This window comes from Cricetulus griseus, assembly GCF_003668045.3.
Source record: "Cricetulus griseus strain 17A/GY chromosome 1 unlocalized genomic scaffold, alternate assembly CriGri-PICRH-1.0 chr1_1, whole genome shotgun sequence".
NCBI classification, from domain to species: domain Eukaryota; kingdom Metazoa; phylum Chordata; class Mammalia; order Rodentia; family Cricetidae; genus Cricetulus; species Cricetulus griseus.
In genome coordinates, this window is record NW_023276807.1 from 193,052,022 (window position 1) to 193,079,596 (window position 27,575).

General features: G+C 38.0%; 1 protein-coding gene across 2 annotated transcripts in view; it reads right to left on the bottom strand.

The window, feature by feature from the left end:
• Positions 1–27,575, bottom strand: part of Dennd6a (DENN domain containing 6A) — a 48,962-nt gene that overhangs the window by 15,709 nt on the left and 5,678 nt on the right. The window contains exons 2-12 of one of the 2 annotated variants that reach the window (XM_027389630.2): positions 23,009–23,047; positions 22,869–22,911; positions 16,557–16,669; positions 15,758–15,838; positions 14,304–14,409; positions 12,430–12,509; positions 11,295–11,357; positions 10,159–10,214; positions 4,467–4,589; positions 3,999–4,094; positions 270–364 (exon numbers count right to left, since the gene is read on the bottom strand). In XM_027389630.2, coding sequence (XP_027245431.1) covers positions 270–364; positions 3,999–4,094; positions 4,467–4,589; positions 10,159–10,214; positions 11,295–11,357; positions 12,430–12,509; positions 14,304–14,409; positions 15,758–15,838; positions 16,557–16,669; positions 22,869–22,911; positions 23,009–23,047 — 895 coding nt within the window. The remainder of the gene's footprint in view (positions 1–269; positions 365–3,998; positions 4,095–4,466; positions 4,590–10,158; positions 10,215–11,294; positions 11,358–12,429; positions 12,510–14,303; positions 14,410–15,757; positions 15,839–16,556; positions 16,670–22,868; positions 22,912–23,008; positions 23,048–27,575) is intronic. The other variant, XM_027389631.2, reaches the window with a different exon arrangement.

Here is a 27,575-nt window from a genome sequence, read left to right on the forward strand (position 1 = left end):
TATAAAACTTTCCTCAAGCAAAGTAGAATTCCCTATTGTATCTGGCTTATAAAATAAAATGCTCAATTTCCTTGGGCTTTATAAAAATGCTTTTGGGCGGGGCATATGCCCATTTAAGTGGGAAGCTGTAACTCTCCTCCAAAGGCACTTGTCTAAGCTGTCTCCAACAATGTTACCAATAATATAAACAGCAACAGAGGAACACAAGGGGAAATACAAGTAAGTGCTTAGTCCCATCACACACTGTGAACACCAAGTAGAAATATTACCTGCAGGTTTAAGATCTCCTATTCGAATAATGTGTGGCCAGTGCTGTAGTGTTTTAGCAAAAAAGGGGTTAGTTACTCCTAAGATGACTGAGGGCCTGGATAAAAATGAGACAAAATGAGGTGCAAAACAAAAAATTAAAAAGAATGTTAAATCACAGAAGAATAAGCAACAGTTTCTGAGTGAGCAATATACAGAATACATTATCATTCCCTTACTTGGTTTATTACATATCAACATAATAGGTAACATATTTAGTATTAGACACATGAAAATAAAAATATATGATTATTTTTATTAGATTTATTCATTAGATGCATTCATTTATGCATGAGTGTTTTGCCTTTATGTATGTCTGTGCATCACATGTATGCTTGGTACCCTAGAAGGTCGAAGAGGGCATCAGATCCCCTGGAACTGGAATTAAGGATGGTTGTAAACCACCATGTGAATGCTGGGAATCGGACCTGGGTCCTCTGAAAGAGCAGTCGGTGCTTTTTAACTGTGAGCCAACTCCCCAGCCCCCTAAAAACATCATTCTTAAAACAGCATATAGATATAAAGGTATACACACTCAATCATGATGACAACAATAAGAAGACATTGAAAAACAAAATGAGAATGAAATGCACAATAATCACAAGAACCTATGGTCTGCCAGGGTTTTAAAGGGCAGACGCACCAAAGATGTGATATAGACAAGACATGAAAGATGGGTAGTTTTTTGTCAGGTAGAGAAGAGAGGAGAGAGAACAATGCAGAATAGTACATGCCAAGCAATGAGGAGAGGTTAGTCTCTACCAAGAACCACACACATAATCACAGGTACTTCAGCACTCCTGAGTAGAATGGGGAGCATAAACAGAACAGTCAAGGGCAGCACCAAGCATGTACAATTAATATGTTATCTTGGGTTTTGGTTGGCTGGTTGGTTTGAATTTTCAAGACAAGGTTTCTCTGTATAGCCCTGGCTGTCCTGAAACTTGCTCTGTACACAGACTGGCCTCAAACTCAGAGGGATCTCCCTGCCTCTGTGCTGGGATTAAAGGCATGTATCACCACTGCCCAGCTAATATCTTATCTTGTAAGCAAAGAGAAGTCACAAAGAATCAAGTGGAGGTATGCCACATAAGGGTTATAGGTCACTGTTGGTGTGATTTGGAGGATGCCCTGTAAGGAAGGGAAGCTTGGGGAAAAATCAGCAGTGGACAGAGGAAAAACTAGTCTGAAGACGGAACTATGGAAAAAAGGCAATAAATAGGTTGAGAGATGAGCAGACAGAATTTAGTTAAGAGTTATTTCAGGCCAAGTTAAGAAGATGTTAATACTATGTTTTTGGTAACTAAGTCAAAACTAATACCATTTATCAAGAAAGTAATAGGAGATGAGAACAAAAAAGAGGGAAATCAGTTAAACATTCTTAGTATCAGATGCATTAAGACATATGGGTGTGAAATGGGCATGGTAGTATATGCCTGTAATCCCAGCACTTGGGAGGCAAAGGTAGGGGGACCAGTTCAAGATCATCCTAAACTACATTATCAAGTTCAAGGACACCCTAATATATAAGGTGAGTTCTAGCCCATCAGTGCTAGGGATTGAGATCCCATCTCAAAAAGAAAAATTAGATAATACATGTGTAACATTCTACACTACCAATAACATATGGGTCTGGGTGCTGAAGAGACCTAAGATACAAAGACATATTTCAGTCATTAGTATAGGATCTTTTAAGTTTTTATTCTGTAGTTAGTCCAGAATAGCCTTGAACTCACCTCAGTCTTCCTGCTCAACCCCTCAAGTATAGGAGTGAACTACTATGACAAGTTAATATAGAGTCTTTATTAATTAAAAAAAGAATGAGCCCAGGAGAGAGCACAAGATAGACAGATAGACAGATAGATAGATAGGAAGAGATAGATGGAGATGGAGAGAGAGAAACATACATGCTCTTGTACCATGGCATGCTGGGGTGGGGATGGTATCAGAAGACAATTTTCAGGAGTTGATTCTCTCCTTCCACCTTCCTGAAGCAGGGTCTTTCACTGTTTCTGCTGATGTAATGCATACTCCAGGCTGGCTAGCCCACAAGATTCCAGGGGTTTCTCCAGCCTCTGCCTCTCATCTAACTGTAGAAGAGCTTAGACTACAGATGTATGCCACTGTATCCAGTTGCGTACATGGGTTTGGGGGCTTGAGCCTCGATTGACAGCTTGTATGGCAAGTGCTTTTACCTGCTTAGCCACCTCCTCAGCCTTAGTATAGGGTCTTAACAGAGACCTTGGGTGCTGTTAACGTTATACAGAAAGTGATTTGTCTGAAAAAAGAACCCAGAAGACAATCTTTGATAACATCAACATTTAAGGGAATAGCAGAGAAAGAAGTCTACATAGAAGACTAAAATATACCACCAGGGAGCCAGGAGACAGGAGGATCAAGGATTAAGACATTCTGAAGATACATGTGAAGTAGGCCTTCAATCCTATGGGAGGCTGAGGTAGAAGGATCAAAAGTTCAAGGTCAGTCTGGGCTATTTATGGAAATTCTATCTTAACAATGGTATATCTGCCATCCTCATAGTTGGAACATAGCACCAGAAGGCTCAGAACTCCAAGGCCAGCCTATGTTACATGAGAGCCTGTCTCAATACACTAGGGCAATGGAGTTCTTGTTCATTACCTCAAGCAATGCAAATAAAAAATGTTGATGAATATTAAGAATTTAGCTTGGGGTTTGGAGAAACAGCTCAGAGGTTAAAAGCACTGTCTGCTCTTTCAGAGCTTCACTTTCATTTCCTAGTACCCACATGGCAACTCAAAACCATTCTGTAACTCCAATTCCAGGGGATCTGATGCCTTCAAGCCTCCATGAGCAGTGCAAACACATGGTACATAGACATCCATGCAAACAAAACACTCATACACATAAAATAAAAATAAATTTTAAAAAAGGAGTTTCTACCAAAAAAAAAAAAAAAAGCAGGCCTTTAATCCCAGTACTTGGGAAGCAGAAGCAGATGGATTTCTATGGGATTGAGGCTAGTCTGGTCTACAGAGTGAGTTCCCAGGACAGCCAGGGTTACACAGAGAAACCCTCTCTCAAAAAACAAAACAAACAAACAAAACCCAGAAGAGGAAGTTTGCCTGCAACAGATACTGTGACATTAACAGGAAAATCAAGAAGAAAGTAAATAGAAATTATTTTTGTTCTTCTAAAACTTTATCTAAGAAAAGAAGATAAGCAATTATAAAACAGGAGCTAAAATGAAGAAATACATTCATTTTTCCTTCCATAGATCAGAAGAAGTTTTCATACTCAAAGGAAAAATCTAAGGTAAAGTTGGGTAATTGTTAATAACAACACAGAGTCTAAAGTAAATGCTCAAAGAAAGTAAGCTGCTAATTCTTCAAATCTTACATTATTACCAACATCTCCCCAAACCTTGTTTTTTTTTGTTTTTCGTTTTTTTTGAGGCAGGTTTCTGGCACTCACTCTGGAGACCAGGCTGGCCTCAAACTCACAGAGATCCGCCTGCCTCTGCCTCCCAAGTGCTGGGATTAAAGGTGTGCGCCACCAACGCCTGGCTCCCCAAACCTTTTATAAAATTAATTTATCATTAAATCAAAATTTTAAATTAAGAATTTATTACACAACAAAATTTATTATACAATTCTACAAAATTTTGGAAATAAATTAATACTTAGTTAACAAAAGTTATTGTATTTACTCACGGAGCTTGAGTACGGGTAGTATATTCTTTGAATTCACTATCATGAATTGTGAAGTAAGGTCGAAAATCGCTAAAGTACTTCAATGGAGAAATACAGCTGTGGAACAGGAAGACACACAAATCAAGATTCTGCTCTACAGCCACGAGACATCCATATAAACAATATATACTTGATAAACAAATTATTCCAATATTGCCTTTAGGTAAGCACTGATGACTAATATTATTTGGAATCTATCTAATTTCATGTAAATGTATGAGTGTGTGTGTGTTTGTGTGTGTGTGTGTGTGTGTGTGTGTGTGTGTGTGTGCTATTCAAAGCAGCAGAAACATGGTTCTAGCTCTAACTGAACCTAAGTCAATCTTTTCTCCATTCTGAGAAAGTTGTTGCATGGATTAATGCAATGACTGGGGAACATCACAGACTGGAATACTTAAAGTATCAGCATCAAGAGCCCAATATACTTACTTAACAAGGGCCAGTACAGTTTCTGAAGACTCTGATGGTGACGGCGCCATAACCACAAGGGGCTCTCCCAACAGCACCAACTCCCATAGCATCTGACTATGAAGGAAAACTGGGCAGAAACACCTAGAAAGTGTTTACACAGTAGAAATACTTTGTTATTTATCCAACTTTGCCTTTCTAATCATTCTAAGAATTTCATATTGATAAAAATTCATCCTGCTACTGACAGCTTGACCTGTAAAATTAACCAAGAATGTGGTAATACATAGAAACTAAAGTCTCTCTCTCTCTCTCTTCCTCTCTCTCTCTCTCTCTCCTCCCTCTCTCTCTCTCCTCTCTCTCTCTCTCTCTCTCTCTCTCTCTCTCTCTCTCTCTCTCTCTCACACACACACACACACACACACACACACACACTCTCAAAGCCAGGTGTAAGGCACACTCTTGTAATACCAGCACTTGGAAGGGAGAAGCAGAAGGGTCAGAAGATCATCCTTAGATAGTGAGCTCAAGACCTGTCTCAAAAAACGAAAAGAAATAAAAGAAAAAGAAACCACCCCCCCCAGAAAACTAACCAATGTGCCAGTTTTATTTATTCCATTTTTTTATAAAATTAGATGCAACACACGTAGAACAGATGACAAACAATAAAAGCATATCATCAAACTGTGTTAATGTGGCAGGCCTATTTTGTTAGCAATCCTTTGTTATACTTGAATTTCTATTCCAAGTATTTTGAAGGGAACAAAATAATCTTCCAAGGGGACACTTACTGAATGTCCATAACTTACAATTCAGTGCTAAGCTGGGGGCACAGTTTTGCACAGAGTATGTGCTTTGCACAGTGCAAGGCCCTGGGTCCAATCTCTAGAACACACACGGACAAACATTCTATAAAGAGAAAAGCCAATTATTTAAAAAAAAAAAAAGTCAAGTGCAGAGAAAGAAAACGGAAAGAACAGAACAAGAAGTTCATCTGTGACTGATTCTGATTAATTGTACCAGCCCAAAAGCTGATGAAGCTTCCGATATCAAAGAATGATGATAACAAAACACAGGAGGACATCTAAGTAACAAAGGAATTAATTCCTGGACAAATCCTCTTCCAAAGAAAGACTGCCTATTTTTACAGAGGCCCTGGAGTTAGTGTGGGCTGTAAGGAGATAATTCCACTAGTGTGTTTCAGTCTCAACATTTGGTAACTTTTACTTATTTAGTTTTCTTCCTTGTTTGGTAACAATTTTTCCCAAGCACATTAGAGAAGAGAAAAAAGTATTTCTAAACATCATAACCAATCTCACTAGTTAAAAACACAAATATTCCCCCCAAACCAAAAAGAAAAAACATGTAAGTACAAAAGCATGAAATAAATTTATGAGATTAAAAAATAGACAGGCTAACTTAACTAATAATAACAAAAAGACAAATGCAAAGTAGGATCTCTTTTCAAAAATGGCTCAAGGATAAGGCAAGGAGCTATTCTTTTTCCCTTCCTAAGGGTCTCAAATCTAAAGCAGAACATAGTAGGCATCTCTGCCAGAAAAGCCTGGTGGTGGTGGTGGTGGTGGTGGTGGTGGTGGTGGTGGTGGGTGGTGGTGGTGGTGGTGTGTGTGTGTGTGTGTGTGTGTCTGTGTGTGTGTGTGTGTGTGTCTGTGTGTGTGTGTGTCTGTGTGTCTGTGTGTCTGTGTCTGTGTGTCTGTGTCTGTGTGCCTGTGTGTGTCGGTGTGTGTGTGTTGGGGGAATTTGAATAAGGAAAAGAGGTTATGGTCCATGAAGCTGGTGGGACTCAGCTGTGGTGAGGAGGGTGGGTATCTGGTTTGGAGTCCAGAGCCTAAGGCATAAAAATGAGCTCACAAACCAGAGGAGTGTCCTACTGTGTGGTATCATAGCTAAAGTGGACCAAGAGGGCCTGCCACGATGTACATATATGTATGTGTGTGTATCTAAAAGTACCTAATAGAAGCAACTTTAGATTTATGCAGTTTCACAGCAAAAGGAATAAAGTCCATTATGACAGGGAAGACATGGTGACTGGAGGTTCCATCTATGGGTAGGAGCTGGTGGAAGCTTTGTTTATTACTTTTCAACAAAGCAGGAAGCTGAGATCTCAGATGGTGAATGGGAACAGGCTCTAACTCACTCCCAGTGATTTACTTCCATCAGTCAGGAGACACCTCTTACAAGTTCTAGTCACCCAAAATAGTACCTACAGATAGGGCTCAAATGCCTGGGGTAAAGGGCATTTTACACTCATACTATAACAGTATGAGACAATCTGGCACAAGGGGTCAGAACAAGAGGAGGAAGATAACCTCATGGAGAGGTGGCTTGGAGTGGGAAAGTAGAGTAAGGAAGGCACTCGTGTGGCACTGAGAATCAGAACCCAAGTAAAAGAAAGCTGGCATTCACCTCTAGGTGGATAAAACATGCTGCATAGGGTGAGTATAAGGAATCAAAGACTGAGCATGGCAAGGAGGGTTTTCATGTACAAGGGTGGCTAGATGTGGGGTGACAGAGCCCAATGGAGAAAGGTATGTGCAGAAAGAAGGAACAGGATTACAGTGAAGATGGTAAATTGTTTACTAGCCAGGGGGTTGATCAAATCAGTAAATAAATTTTTACAATTGTAAAAGGTAATTTCTCAAGGAAAGGAAATACAAGCATGTAAAGGAAGTAAAAATAAACCCTATCAGATAGCATTGGAATTGAAAACATTTACTTTGACTGTGGTTTTTAATATATGTGGATAAAAAATACAAATATAAAAATTTATGTTTGTGTATCTGTTACATGTGCATGTATTATCAGACACTAAGAAACTCAGTCAGAGTCTGCCAAACTGCTTCATTCTGAGATTATGGGGGTGGGAGTGGGGGTGGGGTGGGGTGGGGGGTGAGGAGTAACTATATGCCTCCTACTGCACTAGGAATTACCTAGAGTATCATCAAGTAAAAAGTCCCTGACTTGAAGTGACTGTAGTAAGAGAATTGTAGTCTCTTTCATCTATTTTAGAAACTACCCTTTAATTCCTATTTCAACTTAAGAACTAAGAGGTCTATTTCTGTGATTCAGAGGAAAGTAAAATCAAAGGTCCAGTTCATAGACGGTAACATACGGAACAAGTCCTGACCTAGAGAGAGCAGGAGCATGGGCTTACCCTCAACTGCATCTCTACAACTTTAGGTTCTTTTAAGACCTCTGTCCTTTTTCTTAGTCTGAATGTAAAAATATCATTTCAACATAACGAATGCCACTTATATTAACAAACATAAAAATGAAAATTTGGGACAGGTACGCTGTAATCTCAGCAATTGGGAGGTGAAGATGGGAAGAAGACCAAGACCAGCCTTAGCTACATGGTGAGTTTGGGGTCATTCAGGGCTACTGGAGAATCTGTCTCCAAAAACAAAAACCAAAACAAAGAAAGAAAAAAAACCTCTACACACAAAGTTCTATTATAGGGAAGCATTGATGTGATCCTTAGATATTGTGCCTGAGATTATTTTTCATGGCTTAGGTTTTTTTTTTTGTAAAAAGATTTATTTATGCTATTTTATATGTATGAATGCTTTTGCATGGATGCATGCCCATAGAGGCCAGAAAGAGTGCATCAAAGCCCCTGGAACTGGAGCTATGGATGGTTGTGAGCCACAAGTAGGCTCTAGGAATCAAACCGGAGTCCTCTACAAGTGCAACAGATGCTCTAAACCACTGAGCCATCCCTTCAGCACCTATGGCTTAGATTTTTCTTTATTTCCTTTTCCCTTCTCCCTCTTCCCCCCAAATAAAAAGATTTAACACTCTGTGAAGTTCAAAAAAAAAAAAAAAAACTTTCTAGTACATCTAGGCACAATGGCACACACACTCTTAGCACCTGGAAGGCTGAGGCAAGAAGGTTATAGTGTCTCAACAAAACAAAATGAAAGCAACACCCCCACACAAAACAAAACAAAAACAAACAATAAAACCAAAAAGCAAAACAACAACAACAACAAAAACCCCACAATGACAAAAACATAGAAAACAAAAAAACTAGTAACTGAATTCTTAGTTAATTTATACAAATTATTCAAACTTATCCCTCAATGACTCAAGCATCAAAACAATCAACAGTATGTACTCTCCATGTATCTTTTCTGTAGTATTAGCTTATTTTATAGATACTCTTTTTATTCAGTTAAAACTTTTAAAAATCATAATTTTAGCCAGGCGGTGGCGCACGCCTTTAATCCCAGCACTCGGGAGGCAGAGGCAGGAGGATCTCTGTGAGTTCGAGGCCAGCCTGGTCTCCAGAGCAAGTGCCAGGATAGGCTCCAAAGCTACACATTTGCATATTTTATTTACAGCAAAACTGAGCCTTGCCAAAGATACAGAAATAGTTCTATCACCTTAAAAAATTCTCTCATTCTCAAGGTCCCTCTCCTTGGGTTTCTGACCCTGTAGCTTTGACTGTGCCAAAATTATGTAAATGAAACCATCTATTAAGTAACTTACAAAAGCCTGACATCTGTAGTTAGCATGCTGTCTTTGAAAGTCAGTTATGCTATTGTATCTATCAAAGGTTCATTCACTCATTTATTATTGCTGAGTAGTTTTCTATGTGCATGGGTATTTTGGGTTGTATACTATTTCATGCTACTATGAATAAAGTAACTTTTTTATTTACTGGCTTTTAAAAAGATTTTCATAATACGTATGTTTCTAAAATTTTTATTTATTCATTCATTCGTTCGTTTATTTATTTATTTTGAGACAGGGTTTCTCTGTGTAACCTTGGCTGTCCTGGAACTCCCTCTGAAGTCCATGCTGGCTTCAAACTCAGAAAGATCTGCCTATCTCTGCCTCCCAAGTGCAAGAATGAAAGGTTTATGCCATCACCCCCAGATTCATATGTTTTTATATAGGAGTGTTTTCCCTGTGTGCATCAGGTATGTGCTTAGTATCTGACGACGAGGTCATTAGATGACATTGGATACCCTGGGACTGGAGTTACAGGAAGTTCTGAGACGCCATGTGGGTGCTGGGAGTAAAACCTGGGTCCTCTGGAAGAGCAGCCAGTGGTCTTAACCTCTGAGCCATCTCTTTATCTCAATAGAATATATTTTGACCACATTCTTTCCCCTTCCTCAACTCCTTCCAGATTCTACTCACCACCCAACTTTATGTTCTTCCTTTCTCAAACAAACAACCCAAAAAGATAAAAAACAAAACACCAAAGCAAAACAACAACAAAGAAACATGCAAGTTGTGTTGGTCAGCTACTCCTGAGCGAGGGCCCTCCCCCAGAATGGGTGATACTCCCCATGAATAAAATAAATTACAATATGCATGTATCTGCATGCAAGTCTTTGTGTATAGGCTGTTGTTTCTCTATTTTCTTTTAATGAAGTTTTTTTAACTACGGTACAAATTTTGTGAAATTTCACCACAAAATTGAAAATTCAACTAAAAAAAACTTGACCTTTTGTAACATCTCTACAATATAACCAAATGAAACAAAAACTAATTGTCTTAACCATGTAGTACCCACTGTATATCTCCATTTTCCTATCTCATCAGATGCAGCAGGGATAGAACATGGGATTTACCATTAAAACGAGTATTTTCTTCTATGTTTGTTCACATTCTCCATAAATTAATAGCAATTATTACAAAATAAAAAGACAAAATAGTTAACAATTTTTTTAATCTTTACCTGAAAAGATCCACCTCATGAACAGTAGGTAAAATAATAGATGTGTGTGTGTCTGCCTAAAGGATTAAAAGAAAAGAAGCATATTAGGGGAGAATCACTAAATTTTACAGAAACCGTTTTCTCAGTTTTGTTTTTAAGACAGGGTCTTACGGTATAGTCTTGGCTGTCCTGGAACTCAATGTGTAGTCCAGGCTGGCCTTGAACTCACAGATTAGTACAGGGACTAAGGTATACACCACCACACCTGCCTATCTTAAGCCAAGTATGATACACTATGGTACATAACCATGCTGTAATACCAGCACTGAAAAGCAGAGGCAGGAAAACTGATGCAAGTTCAAGGTCAGCCTCACTAGCAAGTTCCTGGCCAGACAGGGCTACACAGCGAGATCCCCATTCTGTGTTTTTCATGAAAGAGAATGGGTCTTACCAGTCTCCCCTAATACAGAAGATAAAGAAAAATATGAAAACTGCAATTTGGCCTACAATTAACACTAAGATATACGAAACAAACACAATCAGTTTTCCTGCTGTTCTCAAGATTTACTCAAAGAACAAAGGAAATGTTAGGTAATCAAACCAACTGGTGAACAGAAACTGCTTCCAGAAAAATAAAAGTTCCGAATCCTTTTGACTGAGTCTTCAAAAATTAGGAGTCTGTTGGCTGCTGCTCTTCTTTTTTTTTAATTTTTTTTTTTTTTAGATTTGATTTATTTATTATGTGTACAGTCTTCTGCCTGCATGCCAGCAGAGGGCACCGGATCTCATTCAAGGTGGTTGTGAGCCACCATGTGGTTGCTGGGAATTGAACTCAGGACCTCTGGAAGAACAGTCAGTGCTCTTAACTGCTGAGACATCTCTCCAGCCCCCTGTTGGCTACTCTTCTAAGAGAAGACTTTTTTCAGAATCAAATCTCTTTTAAAAAGTATTTATTGTCCCTTTGTCCTCACAATTACAATATAAACCCTAGGTTTTCCAGTACCTACTGAGGTAGTAACAACAAAAATAATAACAAAAGCCAAGAAGTGTTAGAAAGTTCCTCACCAATTAACTAAAAAAATAATGGGTGTTTAAGTATGTTGAGAAATATGTAACAGGCCCCGAAACTACATTGTGATCATTTTAGACCATACTACCTGCTGAGTTAACTGCACCATCTGAGTGGTCCCAGGCTTGTCATGACACGTGGGAATCCGTACCTTAAAGACAAAGAGAGAAGGTATCAACTTTATCTGTATGAGAAGTGCTATCTGGCTGCTAAAAGACACACTCAGCACTTCTAAAATGCTATAAATACCAAGTATTTAAGTCGGATCTTAGAACTAAAGATATTCATTTTTAGTTACAGCATAAAGTAGGGAACAAAAGTTTCCATGTGTACAGAGATCACTAAACATCAAGAAGCAAATGTGCTGGAAACACAGTAAGGACATCAACCTCAGAGAACTTCCTGCTTATCTCTTCCAGTCTTTGCTTTCATAATGTACACACACCCAAACACACCCTCTCAAGCCTGCCAAACTGGTGTACAAATCCCACAGGAAACAATGGGAACCCTCAACACAGTGCTATCAATATTATTTTTTATGTTTGCCAAAGGAGTTGGAGGAGAATACAAATACTAAAAAAGCAAATCCAAAGAAGGAATACTGTGAAGACTAAGGCCACTGTCACAAACACATGAACTGCAAAGAACCTGAGTACATCCATACAAAATCTGAGAGAAAATTCAATTTCCTTAAATACAAACAATGAGTTGGGGATGTAGCTCAGTGGTAAAGCACTTGCCTAGCACTTGTGAGGCCCTGGGTTCAATCCCCAATACACAGAGAGAAAAACAATGAAAATAAAAAGCAAAAAAAACAAAACAAAAAAAACCTCACTATAACAGAGAATATTCCAAGATAAACACGCTTGGTCTGACATTAAATATTAGAAGATCATTTATACCTGAAAACCAATGGCTTTTCCAGTTTACCTTAATCTTCAGCAATTAACACTCAACACAAGTGTTCTGCTTCTGCTTACTACCTATATTGCAGAATTTAACATTCCTGTGCAAATTCTACAAGGTGCAGTGCCTGACTGGAGGGACCTGGAGTGGTGTGAAGGATTCTGTAAAGCAGGATAAACTGTGGTGTATCTGTAACACCTCACAGCAAAAACAACAACAAAGGCAGTAATACTATAGGATGTAAAAAACCAAAACCCATGTGTGAGCTTTCTATAAAGTTCTTTAAAGTGCAAACAAATGAGATGGTAAGTTGTTACCTTCATTAATACCCCCATGATAGGCAGATGCAATGTTTTCCCTGGCACTGGGGCAGGCCATCGGTCAACATCGTTACAAGCTGGAAATGTAACAAAATATTTTCTTAATATAAGTGAAAAATCAAAATTTTTAAAATGGACACTGCAAGTTAGAGTTCTTTTGTAACATGGGAGAAACATATTAGTAGTAACAGCAGATAAAGTAAAAGTAAAGACATATTGGCTTACATTTCTTTCAGAAATACTATGTTCTAGGAAATGTATTGGTTAATTATTTAATGGGAGCTAGAGATGGCTCAGCAGTTAAGAACACTTCCTGCTCTTGCAAAAGAGCTTGGATTTTTGGCACTGGTGTCAGGAAACTCAAAAACACCTGCAACTCCAGCTCCAAGAATCTGATGCCCTCTCTGGTCTCCCCACAGGCACAGGCACAGGCACAGGCACAGGCACAGGCGCACGCACGCACGCACGCACGCACGCACGCACGCACACCCACCCAGCCACCCATAACTTTTTTTTATTTGTTCATTTATTTTGATTATTTTATGTGCAGTGGTGTTTTGTCTTCATGTATGTCTTGGTGAGGGTGTCAGGTCCCCTGAAACTGGAGTTACAGATAGCTGTGAGCTGCCATGTGGGTGTTGGGAATTGAACCCAGGTCCTCTGGAAGAGCAGTTAGTGTTCTTAACCACTAAACCCTCTCTCCAGCCCAATGAAAACTTTTAATTAAAAAGAAAAACTTGTTGGATGACAAATAGGTTCAAGGGCAGTTTTCTTACTTATTTTTAACTACTAAAATGTTGCACACTAAGAATTTCTGTTCCACAGTACTCCGAGAACAATCAGTTCAAAACCTTATTCCTAAATCTAACAAATATCATTTATGTTGTTACAGGAGATAGGACCACATAGCACTTTGGGTATTAATAGGTAAAGATGCCAGACCAAAAATTCTTTATCTCTCTCACACTGTGTGAGTCTTATCCTCTTCTGATTCTTTAGAATATCAACTTTCATTTTATTAAAACTCCTTCGTTAATTGGGGAGGGAGGTGTGAAGAGATGATTCAAATGTTAAGAGCACTAACAGCTCTACCAAAAGACCACAGTTTGGTTCCCAGAACCCATGTCAGGCAGCTCACAACTATTTGTAACTCTAGGCCCAAGGGATCTGATACTTCTGGTCTCCAAGGACACCTGCACATATATAGCAAACACACACACACACACACACACACACACACACACACACACACACACGCACACACAAATGATGAAAATAAATATTTTTAAAAGAGTACATAACATGGACTGAGAAAAGTCAGTTAGTAAAATGCTTGCTGACAGAACTCACAAAAAAGTCAGGCATGGAGTGATGATGCATGGTTGTAATACAAGCACTGGGCAGGAGAAGTAGGCTCACTGAGGCTCACTGTCAATCAGCCTAGCCTAATTAGAAAGCCCGGGTCTCAGTAAGAGACCCTATCTCAAAAATCAAGGTGAATGAGGCTAGAGAGATTGCTCAGAGGTTAAGAGTGCTAACTGCTCTTCCAGAGGTCCTGAGTTCAATTCCCAGCAACCACATGGTGGCTTACAACCATCCATTATGAGATCTGGTGCCCTCTTCTGGTGTGCAGATATACATGGAAGCAGAATGTTGTATACATAATAAATAAATAAAGTCTTTAAAAAAAAAAATCAAGGTGAATGGCTCCTGAGGAATACTACAAAAGATTGACCATTGGCTTCCACACACATGCTCACACATTTGCATGTGCAGTTGCACACACACGTGCATCTGAAAACATGTGGATATGCACACAAAAACAAATATACATGCACACAGAATATACAATCATGTAATATTTAACTTACCTGCTTCCAAGTAAGGTTCATTTTTTTCAAAATACTCTGGTGCTATCTGTTTGAGTACGGTGTGAAAAAAGTGAATGTAAGGTAGTTTGCTGATTAAAACCAATGACTGAAGAAAGAAAGACAAAAGATTTTTTTTAATGCCTAATAATTATGATTTAGGTTTGCTATTTATGTTTTGCATGAACGATAACTAATGAGCTAAAATTCAACAAAAAAGTATGGACTTTGAAATTAAAAGTTTTTGACAGCATAAGGTTAAAAGAAAATACAAAGCCATAACAGAGGAATGCAAAAAGTTTAGTTTTATTATTATGCTTTAAGAACTAAAGGCATATCACAGATATTACTGCTCTTCAAGTAAAAGAGCTTCCCCCCACTAATATAGTGGACAATTTTAAAAGCCCAGTATAATGGTTAGTTTTAACTGTCAACATGACACAATCTATAACCACTGGGAAGAGAGAATCAGTGAGTGACCCTCTGTGTCAGGCGGCCCATGTCAGTGGAGATTATCTTGATGTTAGATGAGGTAGGAAGACCCACCTAGGCAGGTGATCCTGAACTAAGAAAACAGGCTGAGCATGCTATGGATGCAATCATATGGGGAGCCAGTCATCAGTGTCTCAAGCTAATATCACGGTGACCTCTCCACAAAGAAGGACTATAACCTGGAACTAGTGCTAACATAAGCAACATTCTCCCGCAAGTTGTTTGGGTCAGGGTATTTTATCACAGCAATAGAAACAAATTAAGATAGCCACCTATTGTCTACAACACAGCAATATCAAAAATTAGCTACATGAAGTCTTTCTACTAAGGAAAGTACAAATTGTGATGTTTGGCCCAAATTCCTATGACAGTTCTGTGGTTCAGTTGTCCTAACCTAGCTACACACTTAAAAATTGCAACTTTCAGTATCATCACTTTAGATACAAATTACACTGATTTTAAATATTTTTCCCTTGAAAGAAGCTACTTTTTTTCTTTTAGGATTTCATTTTTATTTATGTGTATATGTGTGGGTGTCCACAGAGGCCAGAAGAGGGCTTCAGATCCCCTGGAGTTGGAGTTATATGTGGTTGTGGCTGTCCAGTGTGGGGGCTGAGAAGTGAACTGGCAACTCTGCAATTGCAGCAAATCCTCTTAACAACTGAGCCACCTCTCCAGCCTCCAAATTACTTTCTACCTGTCTATCCAGCATCAATTAATGGGCACTGAACATTCTGATCACAGATGGAGAAGGTATGTCCTAAAAGCTTACATTAGGCAGGACTGATTGGTATTCCTTTAATTTATAAAAGAGACTGTATACTTAGGTTGGAAGCAATAATTGAAACAGGTTCTCATGTAGCCCAGGTTGACCTCAAATTCCTAATTCTTCTATCTCCACCTCCCATGTGTTCAAGTCCAGTCCTCACTTTTCTAATCACGACATAAAAAAATGTAACAATTACCTTCTGAAAGTAGCCTCTTTTAAGAGTTTTATCTCGAACTTGTCGAAAATACACATATCCATAAAAATATGCAGGATCTTTCTATGATAGAAGAGACAAAAATTATATGTGTTCATGTACATATGTATATACATATGTATAGATATCCATTAATGGTAACACTGAACTTCCTTAACAACCCAAGTCAATATGTGAGCAATACACAAAAGCTAGTCATATCTTCCTACCTATAAACAAAAATCTGGAGAATACAGAACCTGCTAGCTTGTCCAAAGATTAAAACTATAGCCTAAGCACTAGAGGCGGGGCTGGGCTTCCCTAGGAACCCATCAGCTTATGTTCTTTATTCACATCTAGACTAGCAAACTGAAATCAGAAAACCACCAAATTCAGTATTTTCCCCAATGCTACATTGTTTCTTAAATTTTGCAATAAATACCTATAGACACAATAAAATCTGAGGTACTGTTACAGGGAAGACTCCTCAAATATGATGGTATTTACTATATAATGCCAATCCACCTGCACATCTCAAAAGATCACAACAACAAACAAAGCACCTCACCATGCTAGTCCAATTTTACAATTCACAATGGCATCATTTCCAGAATAGTAACTTCATAGTCAATACCATTCAATACTGAATCCTTATCTTTTAGACTTTCTTTGAGAAATCCAGATAGATAATAAAACAAGGCAAACAATAATGAAATGTTATCAAAGGTATATACTATCTCTAAAGCAACAAGTTCTAATGTTTCCTCTCACATGGACATTTTTCCATGACCACTTTTCCAACCTTTAAGTAAACTGGTAAATCTTTGTCAAATTGATCGAGAAGACAATGCAGTGACACCCTCCTCCCAGAAGACTGTCGGAATCTAAAACAAAACTGGGTATCTCCAAGACAACCTAATGAAAACAAAAAGAACAGCCAGTCAGGACGACTTAGGGTGACACTGATCCAGTTTCGTCAATATTAGAGTGAAAGAACTTTACAAATAATTTAAACACAATTCTTATTGTTTAAGAGAAGAAAAAAAAAGACAGTTTAAAAATTCTAGGACTTAGGCAGGAGTAGTGGAACAAACCTTTAATCCTAGCACTAGGGAGGCAGAGGCAGGTGGATCTCTGGAGGCTGACGCCTGGTTTACAGAGTGAGGTCTAGAATAGCCAGTGCTACAGAATGAGACTGTGTCTCATAAACACAAAATAAAAAAATAAACTAACAAATAAATTCTGGACTTGTTCAAGGACACCTTGCTAGTTAGAGGAAAAATGCACATCTTAATTCCTAAGGGTCTCTACAATTTTTTTTGGGGGGGGGCTTCGAGACAGGGTTTCTCTGTGTAGCTTTGGAGCCTATCCTGGCACTCACTCTGTAGACCAGGCTGGCCTCAAACTCACAGAGATCTGTCTGCCTCTGCCTCCTGAGTTTTAGGATTAAAGGCATGCGCCACCAACGCCCGGCCAGGGTCTCTACAATTTTTCCTGCTTCATTTTCCAGTGTTATTCGTTGTTTTAATTTGTCTGCATGTGATGTCATCTCACAAATATAAACAAATGAAGCTAAACACAGACACACACACCTCTTGTTTAAATCTACATCTATATGAACTTTTGTTTTTCTGTACAGGGTCTCACTGTGTGGATGCCCAGGACACTATGCAGACAAAGGCTAGTTTTGAATTCAGCAACCCTCCTGCCCTGCCTCTACCTCCCAAGTGCTGGGATTAAAGGCGTGTGCCACCATATCCAAGTATATAAAAATCTTTAAAAATCTTTTTGAGATAGGGTGTCATGTAGCTCAGGCTGACCTCGGAGTTGCTATGCAGCCTTGAAGTCCTGATCCTCCCGTCCCTACCTGAAGTGTTGAGATTAGTTATGCCAGTGCCAATTTTATGTAATGCAGAGCTGTGAACATTGGGACTCTTGAATGCTAGCTAGGTAAGCATTACATCCACTAAACTACAGCCCCAGTTTCCAAATACAGAAACTTTTAAAAGTAGGCAAAACTGTAGTGTTTGAAGATATATGACCTAGAAATGAAAAAAAAATTTATCCTAACAATCCTTTATCCTAACAATCAGTGGTCACACTTGGAGAAGGGAGTGGATGAGTCAGAAGATGCTTCAGGAGGTTTCTGAGGTGCTAGTAAAGTTCTATTAATTGGTCCTATATGTGTTTTACATTTCACAATGGGAAGCGCTTTTAAAAATACATAGTATACAAGATTCAGTAAGAGTCCAAGTAATCAACTTATTATCTTAATCATCCAAATTAACAATTTTCAGCTTTAATCATTTCAGCAAGCCTCTTAAAATGCAAATTTTAATTAAACTTTTCAGGTAATAATTACTTTCAAAAACTATTAAGCTCTAAAATTCAGCTTATTAAAACACATGAAAGCTGGTGAAATGGCTAAGCCAATGAAATGACTCGGCAGGTAAAAGTACTTTCTACTCAAGCCTGATGAACGAACAGAACCCATTGATGAAGCAGAGAACTGACCCCTGACAATTGTCCTCTGGCCTCAACGGATGCATGGCAGCACATGTTCACCAACATGTATATGTGCACACATACACACAGAGTAATAGTTTTTTAATTATGTTAAATTAAAATTTAAATACTTGTAGTAATATCACTTTGATTTTTCCCAATACATTAGAATTAATACAATAATGCTCAATATTTTTACTACTGTGCACATAACTATTTTTTGTATGATATTCTAAACAGGAAACATAAACTTCACGTTTGTTCAACCTTTACAAAAGTCAAATTAGGTAGGTATACTACAGGCATTTATAGGCACTAATATTTATTTGCTGTTAGAGGGAAGAAATGAAAGAAACTGAGTGTTTTTGTGGTTTGAAACAAAGTCTTGCTATGTTTCGCAGGCTTGTCTGAAACTCACCATGCAGGCAAGGCTGGTGTCAAACTCAAAATCCTCCTGCCTCAGTCTCCTGAGTTCTAGGATTATAAGTATGTACAACACATCTGGATCTAGTTGTACTTACCTACTAAAACATGGGGGGAAATGCTCTGGTCTAGTATTCTTTTAGTTAAACATATATACCAATGGCTCAGATTTTCTCTTTAGAAAATGCTGGTTTGAATATCATGTTCCCAGAAAAGGCTTGTCCCAGTGAATGGCACTATTTTGGAAGGTTTTGAAAACTTTAGAAGGTCGAGCCTAGCTGGAAAAAAGCAGGTCACTGGGGCAGGTATCTTTGAGGATACCTTTGCATCCAGGTCCTTTCTTCTGGGCTCTCTGCTTTCTGTCTCAAGTCATGAAATGAGCTATTCCATCATACAGAACTGTGCATTTTATGAGTGAATTGCACGTTATATGAATTGCAATGTGCATGCACACACACATATATATATGTTGTGGACATGGCAAGCTCTTTACAGACTGAGTCATCTCCTTAGCCCCAAGCTGTTGTTATTAAGATTTCTTTTATTTTAATTGTATGTGTATGAGTGTCAGCTTGCATGTATGCATGTGTAGCACAGAGGCTAGAAGAGGGCATCAGATCCCCTTAAACTCGAGTGCCAAACAGTTTCAAACCACCACTGGGATGCTTGAAATAGGATATGGGTCTTTTATAGGAGCAATGCTCCTGACTGCTGACCCCCATTCAGGCCCAGCTTCTGTTTTTAATGTCATTTCACTGACGGTCCGGATGGATATTGAAGCGGCTTTTCTTCATTTAACAAAAGCCTCTCTCAAAAGCAAGCTCTTCAGATCAGAGTTGTTCCATTCACTGGTCTCTGGCCAAACTGTCTATTCAAAAAGTACCAGTACATTCAGTCATGGTTCTTTCTACAAGAGTGTCAGGGAGATGGCAGAATGATCTCCTTCCCTTTTAAGATTACTATAGAATATTTTTAAGTTTCTTTTACACGTGCCACTAAGATGGCAAAGTTAAAGGCAAACAAAACAGTTTTTCAACAAAACAGTCTCTCAAAGACTTAAGAAAAAAAAAATTTCCTGATGGCAAAAGACAACTTTAAAAGATTATTTCTACATTATCACAAACATGGGTATGGTATGGCTCAGAATACATATGACTAAGATAAAATTTCAAGGCTAGCTCCTTGCACTGCACAATGGTTCATGCCTATAATTCCAGAACTAGGGAAATGAGATGGAGAGAATATCACAAGTTTCCAGGCCAGTCTGCTTCATCAGAAGACCTGCACAACAACAAACAAGAAAGAAAAACACAAAGCCTACACTGTGGCCTTCAGATCTTTGTAGCCACTCATCCTGCTGTCATTAGGGTGGCTGAGATGGAACTGCTCAGAGACAGTATTTTAGGTCAGATCCTGTCAAGTGCAGAAGTTTAGAAGAAATGTAGGAGTGTACACATAATAGAACTGTACAAGTGTAGAAGTACAGAAGTATAGAAGTTGAGAAGTGAAGAAATGTAGCAGTATAGAGGTACAGAAGTTTAGAAATGTAGGCATGTGCAAGTATAAAGGCAAGTGCAGAAGCAGAGAAATGCAGAAGTGATCTGGAGAGATGGCTCAGTGCTTAAGAGCACTGACTGCTCTTCCAAAGAACCTGGGTTCACTTCTCAGCACCCACATGGCAGCTCAAAACTGTAACTGCCAGGGGATCCAACATCTTCATATTAACATACACTCAAGCAAAACACCAATGAACATAAAATAAAATAAATTTTAAAAGTGTAAAGTGTGTAAATTTAGAAATGTAAAAGTATAGAAGTGTGTAAGCTTGTAAGTGTAGAAGTATAGAAGTGTATTGTAGAAGTACAGAAGTGTGTAAGTTTAGAAGTATACAAGTACAGAAATATACAAGTGTGTAAGTGTAGAAGTGTACAAGTACACATGTGTATTGTAGAAGTGTGTTAGTTAGTGTATCCTTGCACTAACATCAGTCCATAAACTTGCTACTGACACATGACCAAATAAATATGTAGGGTGGATACACTTAAAAGCTTTCCTAGCAGTCTGATAGTAGTGTGACAAATTTAGTTTTATTGATATTTTTAAATTTCCCTTTTCAAATGTTTTGTTTAGTTTGCATTTTACAGAAGTATTGGTCCATACAAACATTAAAAAAAATAGGCCCTTTAACATAATTTAAGGAGTATACCATAGATTACAGTGTCCTTGCTGCTTAACACAAATACTGTCTGCAGCCAAGTCTACCCCCAAGAACTGTGTCTTTCTTGAATTCATTGATACTTAAAATTCTCTCTAACTGAAACTAGGTTTTTTTTTCTGTTGACATGTTTAAAATATGGAGATTACTGTCCTTGAGTATTCAACATAGCTTAAGCTTGAGGTACACCTACATTCAGATAGTGATAATGGTAAGCAATGAGGGAAAGACTGGCATGTACAGCTGAAGGCAAGCACACTTTAAAATCATACTCAGATAAAATGCACTCAAAAGGCAAGAACAAGCCCAAATTGTTTTTTTTTTCTAAAAGCATAAAGATCCAAAGTACACATGAAGAGAGATTTGTAGGATTGGCAAAGTATTTCACTGTGAATTCTAAAAGCATTTTTCTTCTGTATAGTTTTCATACAGTCTAAAATGTTATTCTACTTTTTTTTTTTTTTTTTGAGCAGGGGTGCATTGTAGAAAGGAAATCTTGATTTACAACTCTTTTCTAAAGTCTGCTCTATTGTGCCAAGATTCCCTTCCACAGCAATAAAAGCAATTTTGGAAATTTTATATCAATCTCAAAGTTGCCACAGTAATTATAACTTCCATTTGCAGGACACAGAGGAAAACCAGCGGTTTGGATAACCACCATGGGCTCTGGGTTGAGATGTTCTCTAGAGCATGCTCATTAGACTATCAAAATGCTGCTTTCAATATTATTTGCCAATTTCATTTATATGCTCCAACTATGCTTTGGGTAAAATAAACCACAATTAATTTGATGGGCAGCTTATTAAAAAGACATTTAAAAAAAACTCTGTAGGTCATTCATATGCCTAAAATATTAGAATTTTTTATTTACATGGATTTACACTTGAATTTAAACTTACAAAAAATGACCCACTAACTATTAAATAAGTTATCAAAAGGGCTATCAAGTGCCAGGTGTAGTGGGGCATGCCTTTAATCCCAACACTTGGGAGGCAGTGACAGGTGGATCTCTGCAAGTTCAAGGCCAGCTTGGTCTACATAGAGAGGTCCAGAACAGTCACTGCTATATAGTGAAACCCTACCCCTCCTCAACACTCCCCTCCCCCGCTCAGTGAGAGAATGCTCAGTGGTTTAAGAGTGCTTACTACTCGATGGGCATTGGTGGTGCACGCCTTTAATCCCAGCACTCGGGAGGAAGAGGCAGGCGGATCTCTGTGAGTTCGAGGCCAGCCTGGTCTCCAGAGCTAGTGCCAGGATAGGCTCCAATAGCTACACAGAGAAACCCTGTCTCGGAAAAAAAAAAAAAAAATAGTGCTTACGACTCTTCCAGAGGACCAGAGTGGCTCATTAACTGCCTCTAACTCCAGCTCCAAGGTACCTGCTGACCTCTTCCGGCCTCTGAGAGCACTGCACTCATGTGCACAAACCCATTTTCACATACACACACTAAAAACTATTTTTACTGCCTTTGCACAGTTCCAGGCAAATTCCTAAGTTCTGAACTGAAAATAAACTATATACTTTAGCCAGGCAGTGGTGGCGCACGCCTTTAATCCCAGCACTCAGGAGGCAGAGGCAGGTGGATATCTGTGAGTTCAAGACCAGCCTGGTCTACAGAGTGAGTTCCAAGTCAGGCTCCAAAAAAAAAAAAAAAAAAAAACAGAGAAACCCTGTCTTGAAAAACAAATGAACAAAAAAAACTATACACTTTAAGTTACCAAATATACTATATTATCTTTATTTTAAGAATTTATTGCTCTTTGTGTATTTTATCTCATCATGCTTTAACATTTACCTAAGAGCTGAAAAAAGTGGCATCAACAATGACAAGACTAGGCATCATTAAACAAAAACTCAAAATCATTGATATGTTGAACTACAATTGAGTGTGCCATATTGGTTACCTGTCATACATGAAGACTATAACCTATATTATTACAAGATTCAAGAGAAACATCATATGATAGTTACCTGAATTTGAGTCTGGAAAAGACAAATAGCAAATATTGGTTTTCTGAAAAAGAAAATGAGAGCTATCAATGCTGACATATACCCCAATAAAAATAGGCAAAATATAACAGAAGGCTATACAGAGAAACATATTTACTTACTTCTTTATCAGTAAGTTTGGAATGTTGAGGATAAATTACCTGGAAAAAAAAGGTTAATTATGTTAGCTATGGCCAAAAGTTTTTAAGAAATCACTTGATGTTGTGGTGTCATCTACAGTCACAGCTCCTTGGAAGGCTAGGTCAAAAGGCTACCTTGAGCCTGGTGGTTCAAGAACAGCCTAGAAAACATATTGAGACTGTCTCAAACATAAATACATATCTTTTGGTAACAAAACAAGAAAGAAGGTAGGAAAACTAAGTAGAACTTGTATTAGATCTAAAATGAAATCTGAACTCATTCTCTTTTTCTGTTTGAAACTTGAAATGTAAAGAAAACAATCTATATTTCAACTTATACCTGTTCAAGAAATAATACTTTTCGATTCTATGCAGTAAATAAAGTGACAAGGAAAAAATTACCTAAAATTAAAAAAATAAAAATAAAAACTCTACCGTAAAGCCTATCCTAACCACACATCCATCATTCCTTTAAATAACTATTAAGTCTTTTCTCCTTGTTTAGTACCTGCAGGACCACAGAACCCTCTGAGGGAAAACAACTGTCCATCAGCCTCTGTAATAAAAGAGGGTCGAGCAGCTGATGCCAAAACCAGCAACAGTCAACAGAAGACTCAAGGATATTCATACTGCAGATCAACCATTTAGAGGAGTGATTAAAAAGCAGGTTCTAGCACGGTGTGGTGGCATAAATTTATAATCTCAACACCCATGAGGCTAAGGCAGGGTTTGAAAATAGTCTGGGCTGCATAGTTTCAGGGTAGCTCGGGCTATAGCACAACTCTGTCTCAAAAAAAAATTCTTATCTCCTCAAGAGAGTAAGTATTCAATATCTGAATACTTCTTTATAGTTTGTTATTGTTTTGAAACACAATCTCGTATATCCCACACCAAGCTGAGATTGAGATGCCCACAAACATATACATAGGCCCATTATTTAATATTTCCTATATGCTGGGCATTATGACTCAGATGTTTGAAAACTTTCCAATTTCAAGTAGTTTGTAATTTAGTTTTTGTTTGTTTTGTTTAGCATGCTGGAGGCCCTGGGTTCAATTTCCTGGCATCACAGTAAAGTTTAACAGTAATATGTACTTACTTTAAAGTGTATTAGGGAACAAATTCTAACACTAAAAAGTCAAAATGGTGAAGGTGGTATCAGTAGGTAGAATGCTTTCCTAGTGTGAGTGGAACCCTGTAGAGTCAGACTTTTTCGTGGGGACTGTCGGCTCCCCGGTAATGACAGAGACTTATTACTAATTATGAAAGCTTGACCAATAGCTTAAGCTTGCTTCTAATTAGCTGTTATAATTTAAACTAACCGACTTCTATTAATTTACTTTCTGCCTCGTGGCTTTATTACCTCATTTTCATAATGCCCATCCTGCTTGCTCTGTGTCTCCTGGCCTCCTCTTCCCAGAGCTCTCCGTCCAATACCTCCTGCCTAGATATTGGCCAGTTACTTTTTACTAAACCAATCACAGTGACACATCTTCACTCAGTGTAAAGGAATATTCCACAACAACCCTGGATTTTACCCCCAGAACAACACAGTGGCACATGCCTATAATTACAGAACTCCAGAGACAGGGAAAAGAGGGTCAGAAATTCGAGGTCAAAGTCTTCCTTGGTAACAAGAGTTCAAGGTCATCTTGAGATACTTGAGACTTTGTCTCAAAAAAAAAAAAAAAATACAAGTGCTAAATTTTAAAAAAAAGTGGAATAAAGAGTTCTGTTAAAGAAAAACATTTTATAAATATGACCAGAAATCACTGGAATTCAGGAAACAACATCTTCAATTTTTTAGTACTTACTTTCTTCTATTTTTTTTTTTTTTTAGGCTTATTTTTTATACAGTCTTCTGCCTGCGTGCCAGCAGAGGGCACCAGATCTCATTCAAGGTGGCTGTGAGCTACCAGGTGGTTGCTAGGAATTGAACTCAGGACCTCTGGAAGAACAGTCAGTGCTCTTAACCGCTGAGCCATCTCTCCAGCCCCTTCTTCTAATATTTTAAGAGCTTTTTCTTATTTAATTCTGGGCCAGAGCTCAAATTAATTTGTTTTCAAATTTCTTCAATAAGCTTTGCTTCCAATAAAACCTTTTCCCACTGTAGCTGGAATATAGCTTGGTATTTAGAGTACTGTCAGCATGTGGACGGCTTTGGGTCCCATGCTTAGCTTCAAAATAAGAAAATAAGTACATAAATACATTTTTAAATATTTCCTATTGACAACATGATACTCTGTGTTGTCTTCTAATAACTCTGTTGTTCATATTTTATGTTATTTTAATCAAGCTACAAAAAAGGAGAAGGGTTTTCCTGGTGAATTTAAGTGTGCTTTGGGTCACACCTAATTATGAATTTTGAAACAGCATTCATCAATAAAATTGTTTTCTCAACTAGGTCTGGTGGCACAGGTGTATAACCAGAACTACTTGAGAAGCTAAGGCAGGAGGATTTTAAGTTCAAGACCAGCCTTTACTACAGAGAGAGTTCAAGGTCAGGCTGGGTAATTGAGTGAGACATGTCTCAAAATAAAAAGTAAAAAGAGAGTTGGGGATGTAGTCTGAGAGGTACAGTATTTGCCTACTATTAGTTGAGGCCAATACAAAAGAAAATTGTATTTCCTTATGCTACTTTAGGCTAAGGTTTTGTCACTCCTAACAACAAAAACAAAAAAATCATAGTTAATTTTTTTTTTGCTTAAACAGGAATTCATAAAAGAACTGTCTTGTTTATTTTACCACTGTCTTTAAACTTAGAACAGTCTCTAACCCAGAGCAGATACTTCAAAAACAAAACAAAAACCCCCAGCTTTGCTCCACCAGAGGATACAATCTCAAATTAGTTTTCATTTCTTATGTATACAAAAGTCTCTTTTTCTTCATGCTCAGATTATTTCACTTGCAATCTTTAAAGCATAAATAACACCTAAAAACCATTACTACTATGTTCTATTTAAGTCATGGTTTATGTAACTGTCACTACAAACTGGGGGACTTGGTATGTGCCTGTAATCCCACTATTTGAAAAGCCTAGGAAGGAAGATTTTAAGGTCAGCCTGCACTATATACATAGATTCCAAGCCAACCTGGACAACATAGTGAGGCTGTCTCACAAAATAATGTCTGATTACAACTAAGTTAATCTAGAGTTGCTGGACTCAATCATGCTAGCAAATTTAGTGGCCTATACAACTTATTTTCAACAACTCTACCATCAGTTTTAGGGGACTATCCTTTCTATGCTTATTTATTACACACACACACACACACACACACACACACACACACACACACAAATTTTAAATGTTAAGAGTACAGGAGAACATCATGGGTTCTGTTAACTGTATTGGACTCTTCTGAGTTGCAACAAATAAAGGAGGTGTGATTATACAAGACAAAAATAAGGACTAAGTGTGATAACAGAAAAAACATTTCCCAGAAAAAAATGCTCATATATATATATATATATATATATATATATATATATATATATGAACTGCCTCATTTTATTTACTACTCTGTCTTTACGCTGTGTGTGTGTGTGTGTGTGTGTGTGTGTGTGTGTGTGTGTGTGTAATACATATTACACCCCTAGCCAAGAGTGGTTTTAAATGAACTATCTTTACAAAAGGAGATGTATCTGCTATGACCTGCTATGACCCTACACATCTACCTTCCCACCTGAAGACTAGTCTCAGAAGAGAGATAATTAAGAACATGAGTTACTGGTGGTATCACATGCACACACATGTAAAAACAGGGCTGGAGCTACAACTATCATGCTATCATGTGGAACATTATAGGTTTAATCCCTAGTAGCATCAAACAATAAAAATTTCAACAACTAATAAGGACATAAAGACACTCAACATCATTAGTTGTTAGAAAAATGCAAATGAAAGCAAAATACAAGATCACTCCTACCCATCTGGATATTCAAACGAACAGATGATAAGAATGACAAGGATCAGGAAAAACTGAAACCCTTTTATGTTGCTGGTAGAAACATTTTGGTAGGTTTTTGTTTTTAAAGCTACATCACATATACTGTGGTGGTTTGAAAGAAAATGGTCACCAAAGGGAATGACACTATTAGAAGGTGTGGCCTTGTTGGAAACCTGAAAACTTGCTAAGTGAAGACAGACAGAAATGGCCACATGTGTGATTTCATTTATGTGACATGTACACAAGAAGCAAATCCATAGTCAAACATAGATTTGTGGTTCCCAAAGGCTGGGAAAAGGTATTGGTTTTCTTTTAGAAGTGATGAAAATGTTCTGCAGCTGGACTAGTGGTACTAGTTGTGTGATTCCAGAAAGCACTAAAATCGCTGAACTGTGAGTTTAAATGGGTAGATCTCACAATATGCAAATATTTGAGCTAAAAAAGCAAACCCCTAACATTCTGTGCCTGGGCAGAGCTAATAATTCACCTTAAAATCATGAAGTGGAAATTATAGTCTTTCTCCCAGTGACCTCAAGATTCTCCCTCTTCTAATATAGCCATCATTAAACATTTTCCTTTCAAAGAAAAATATTCACTT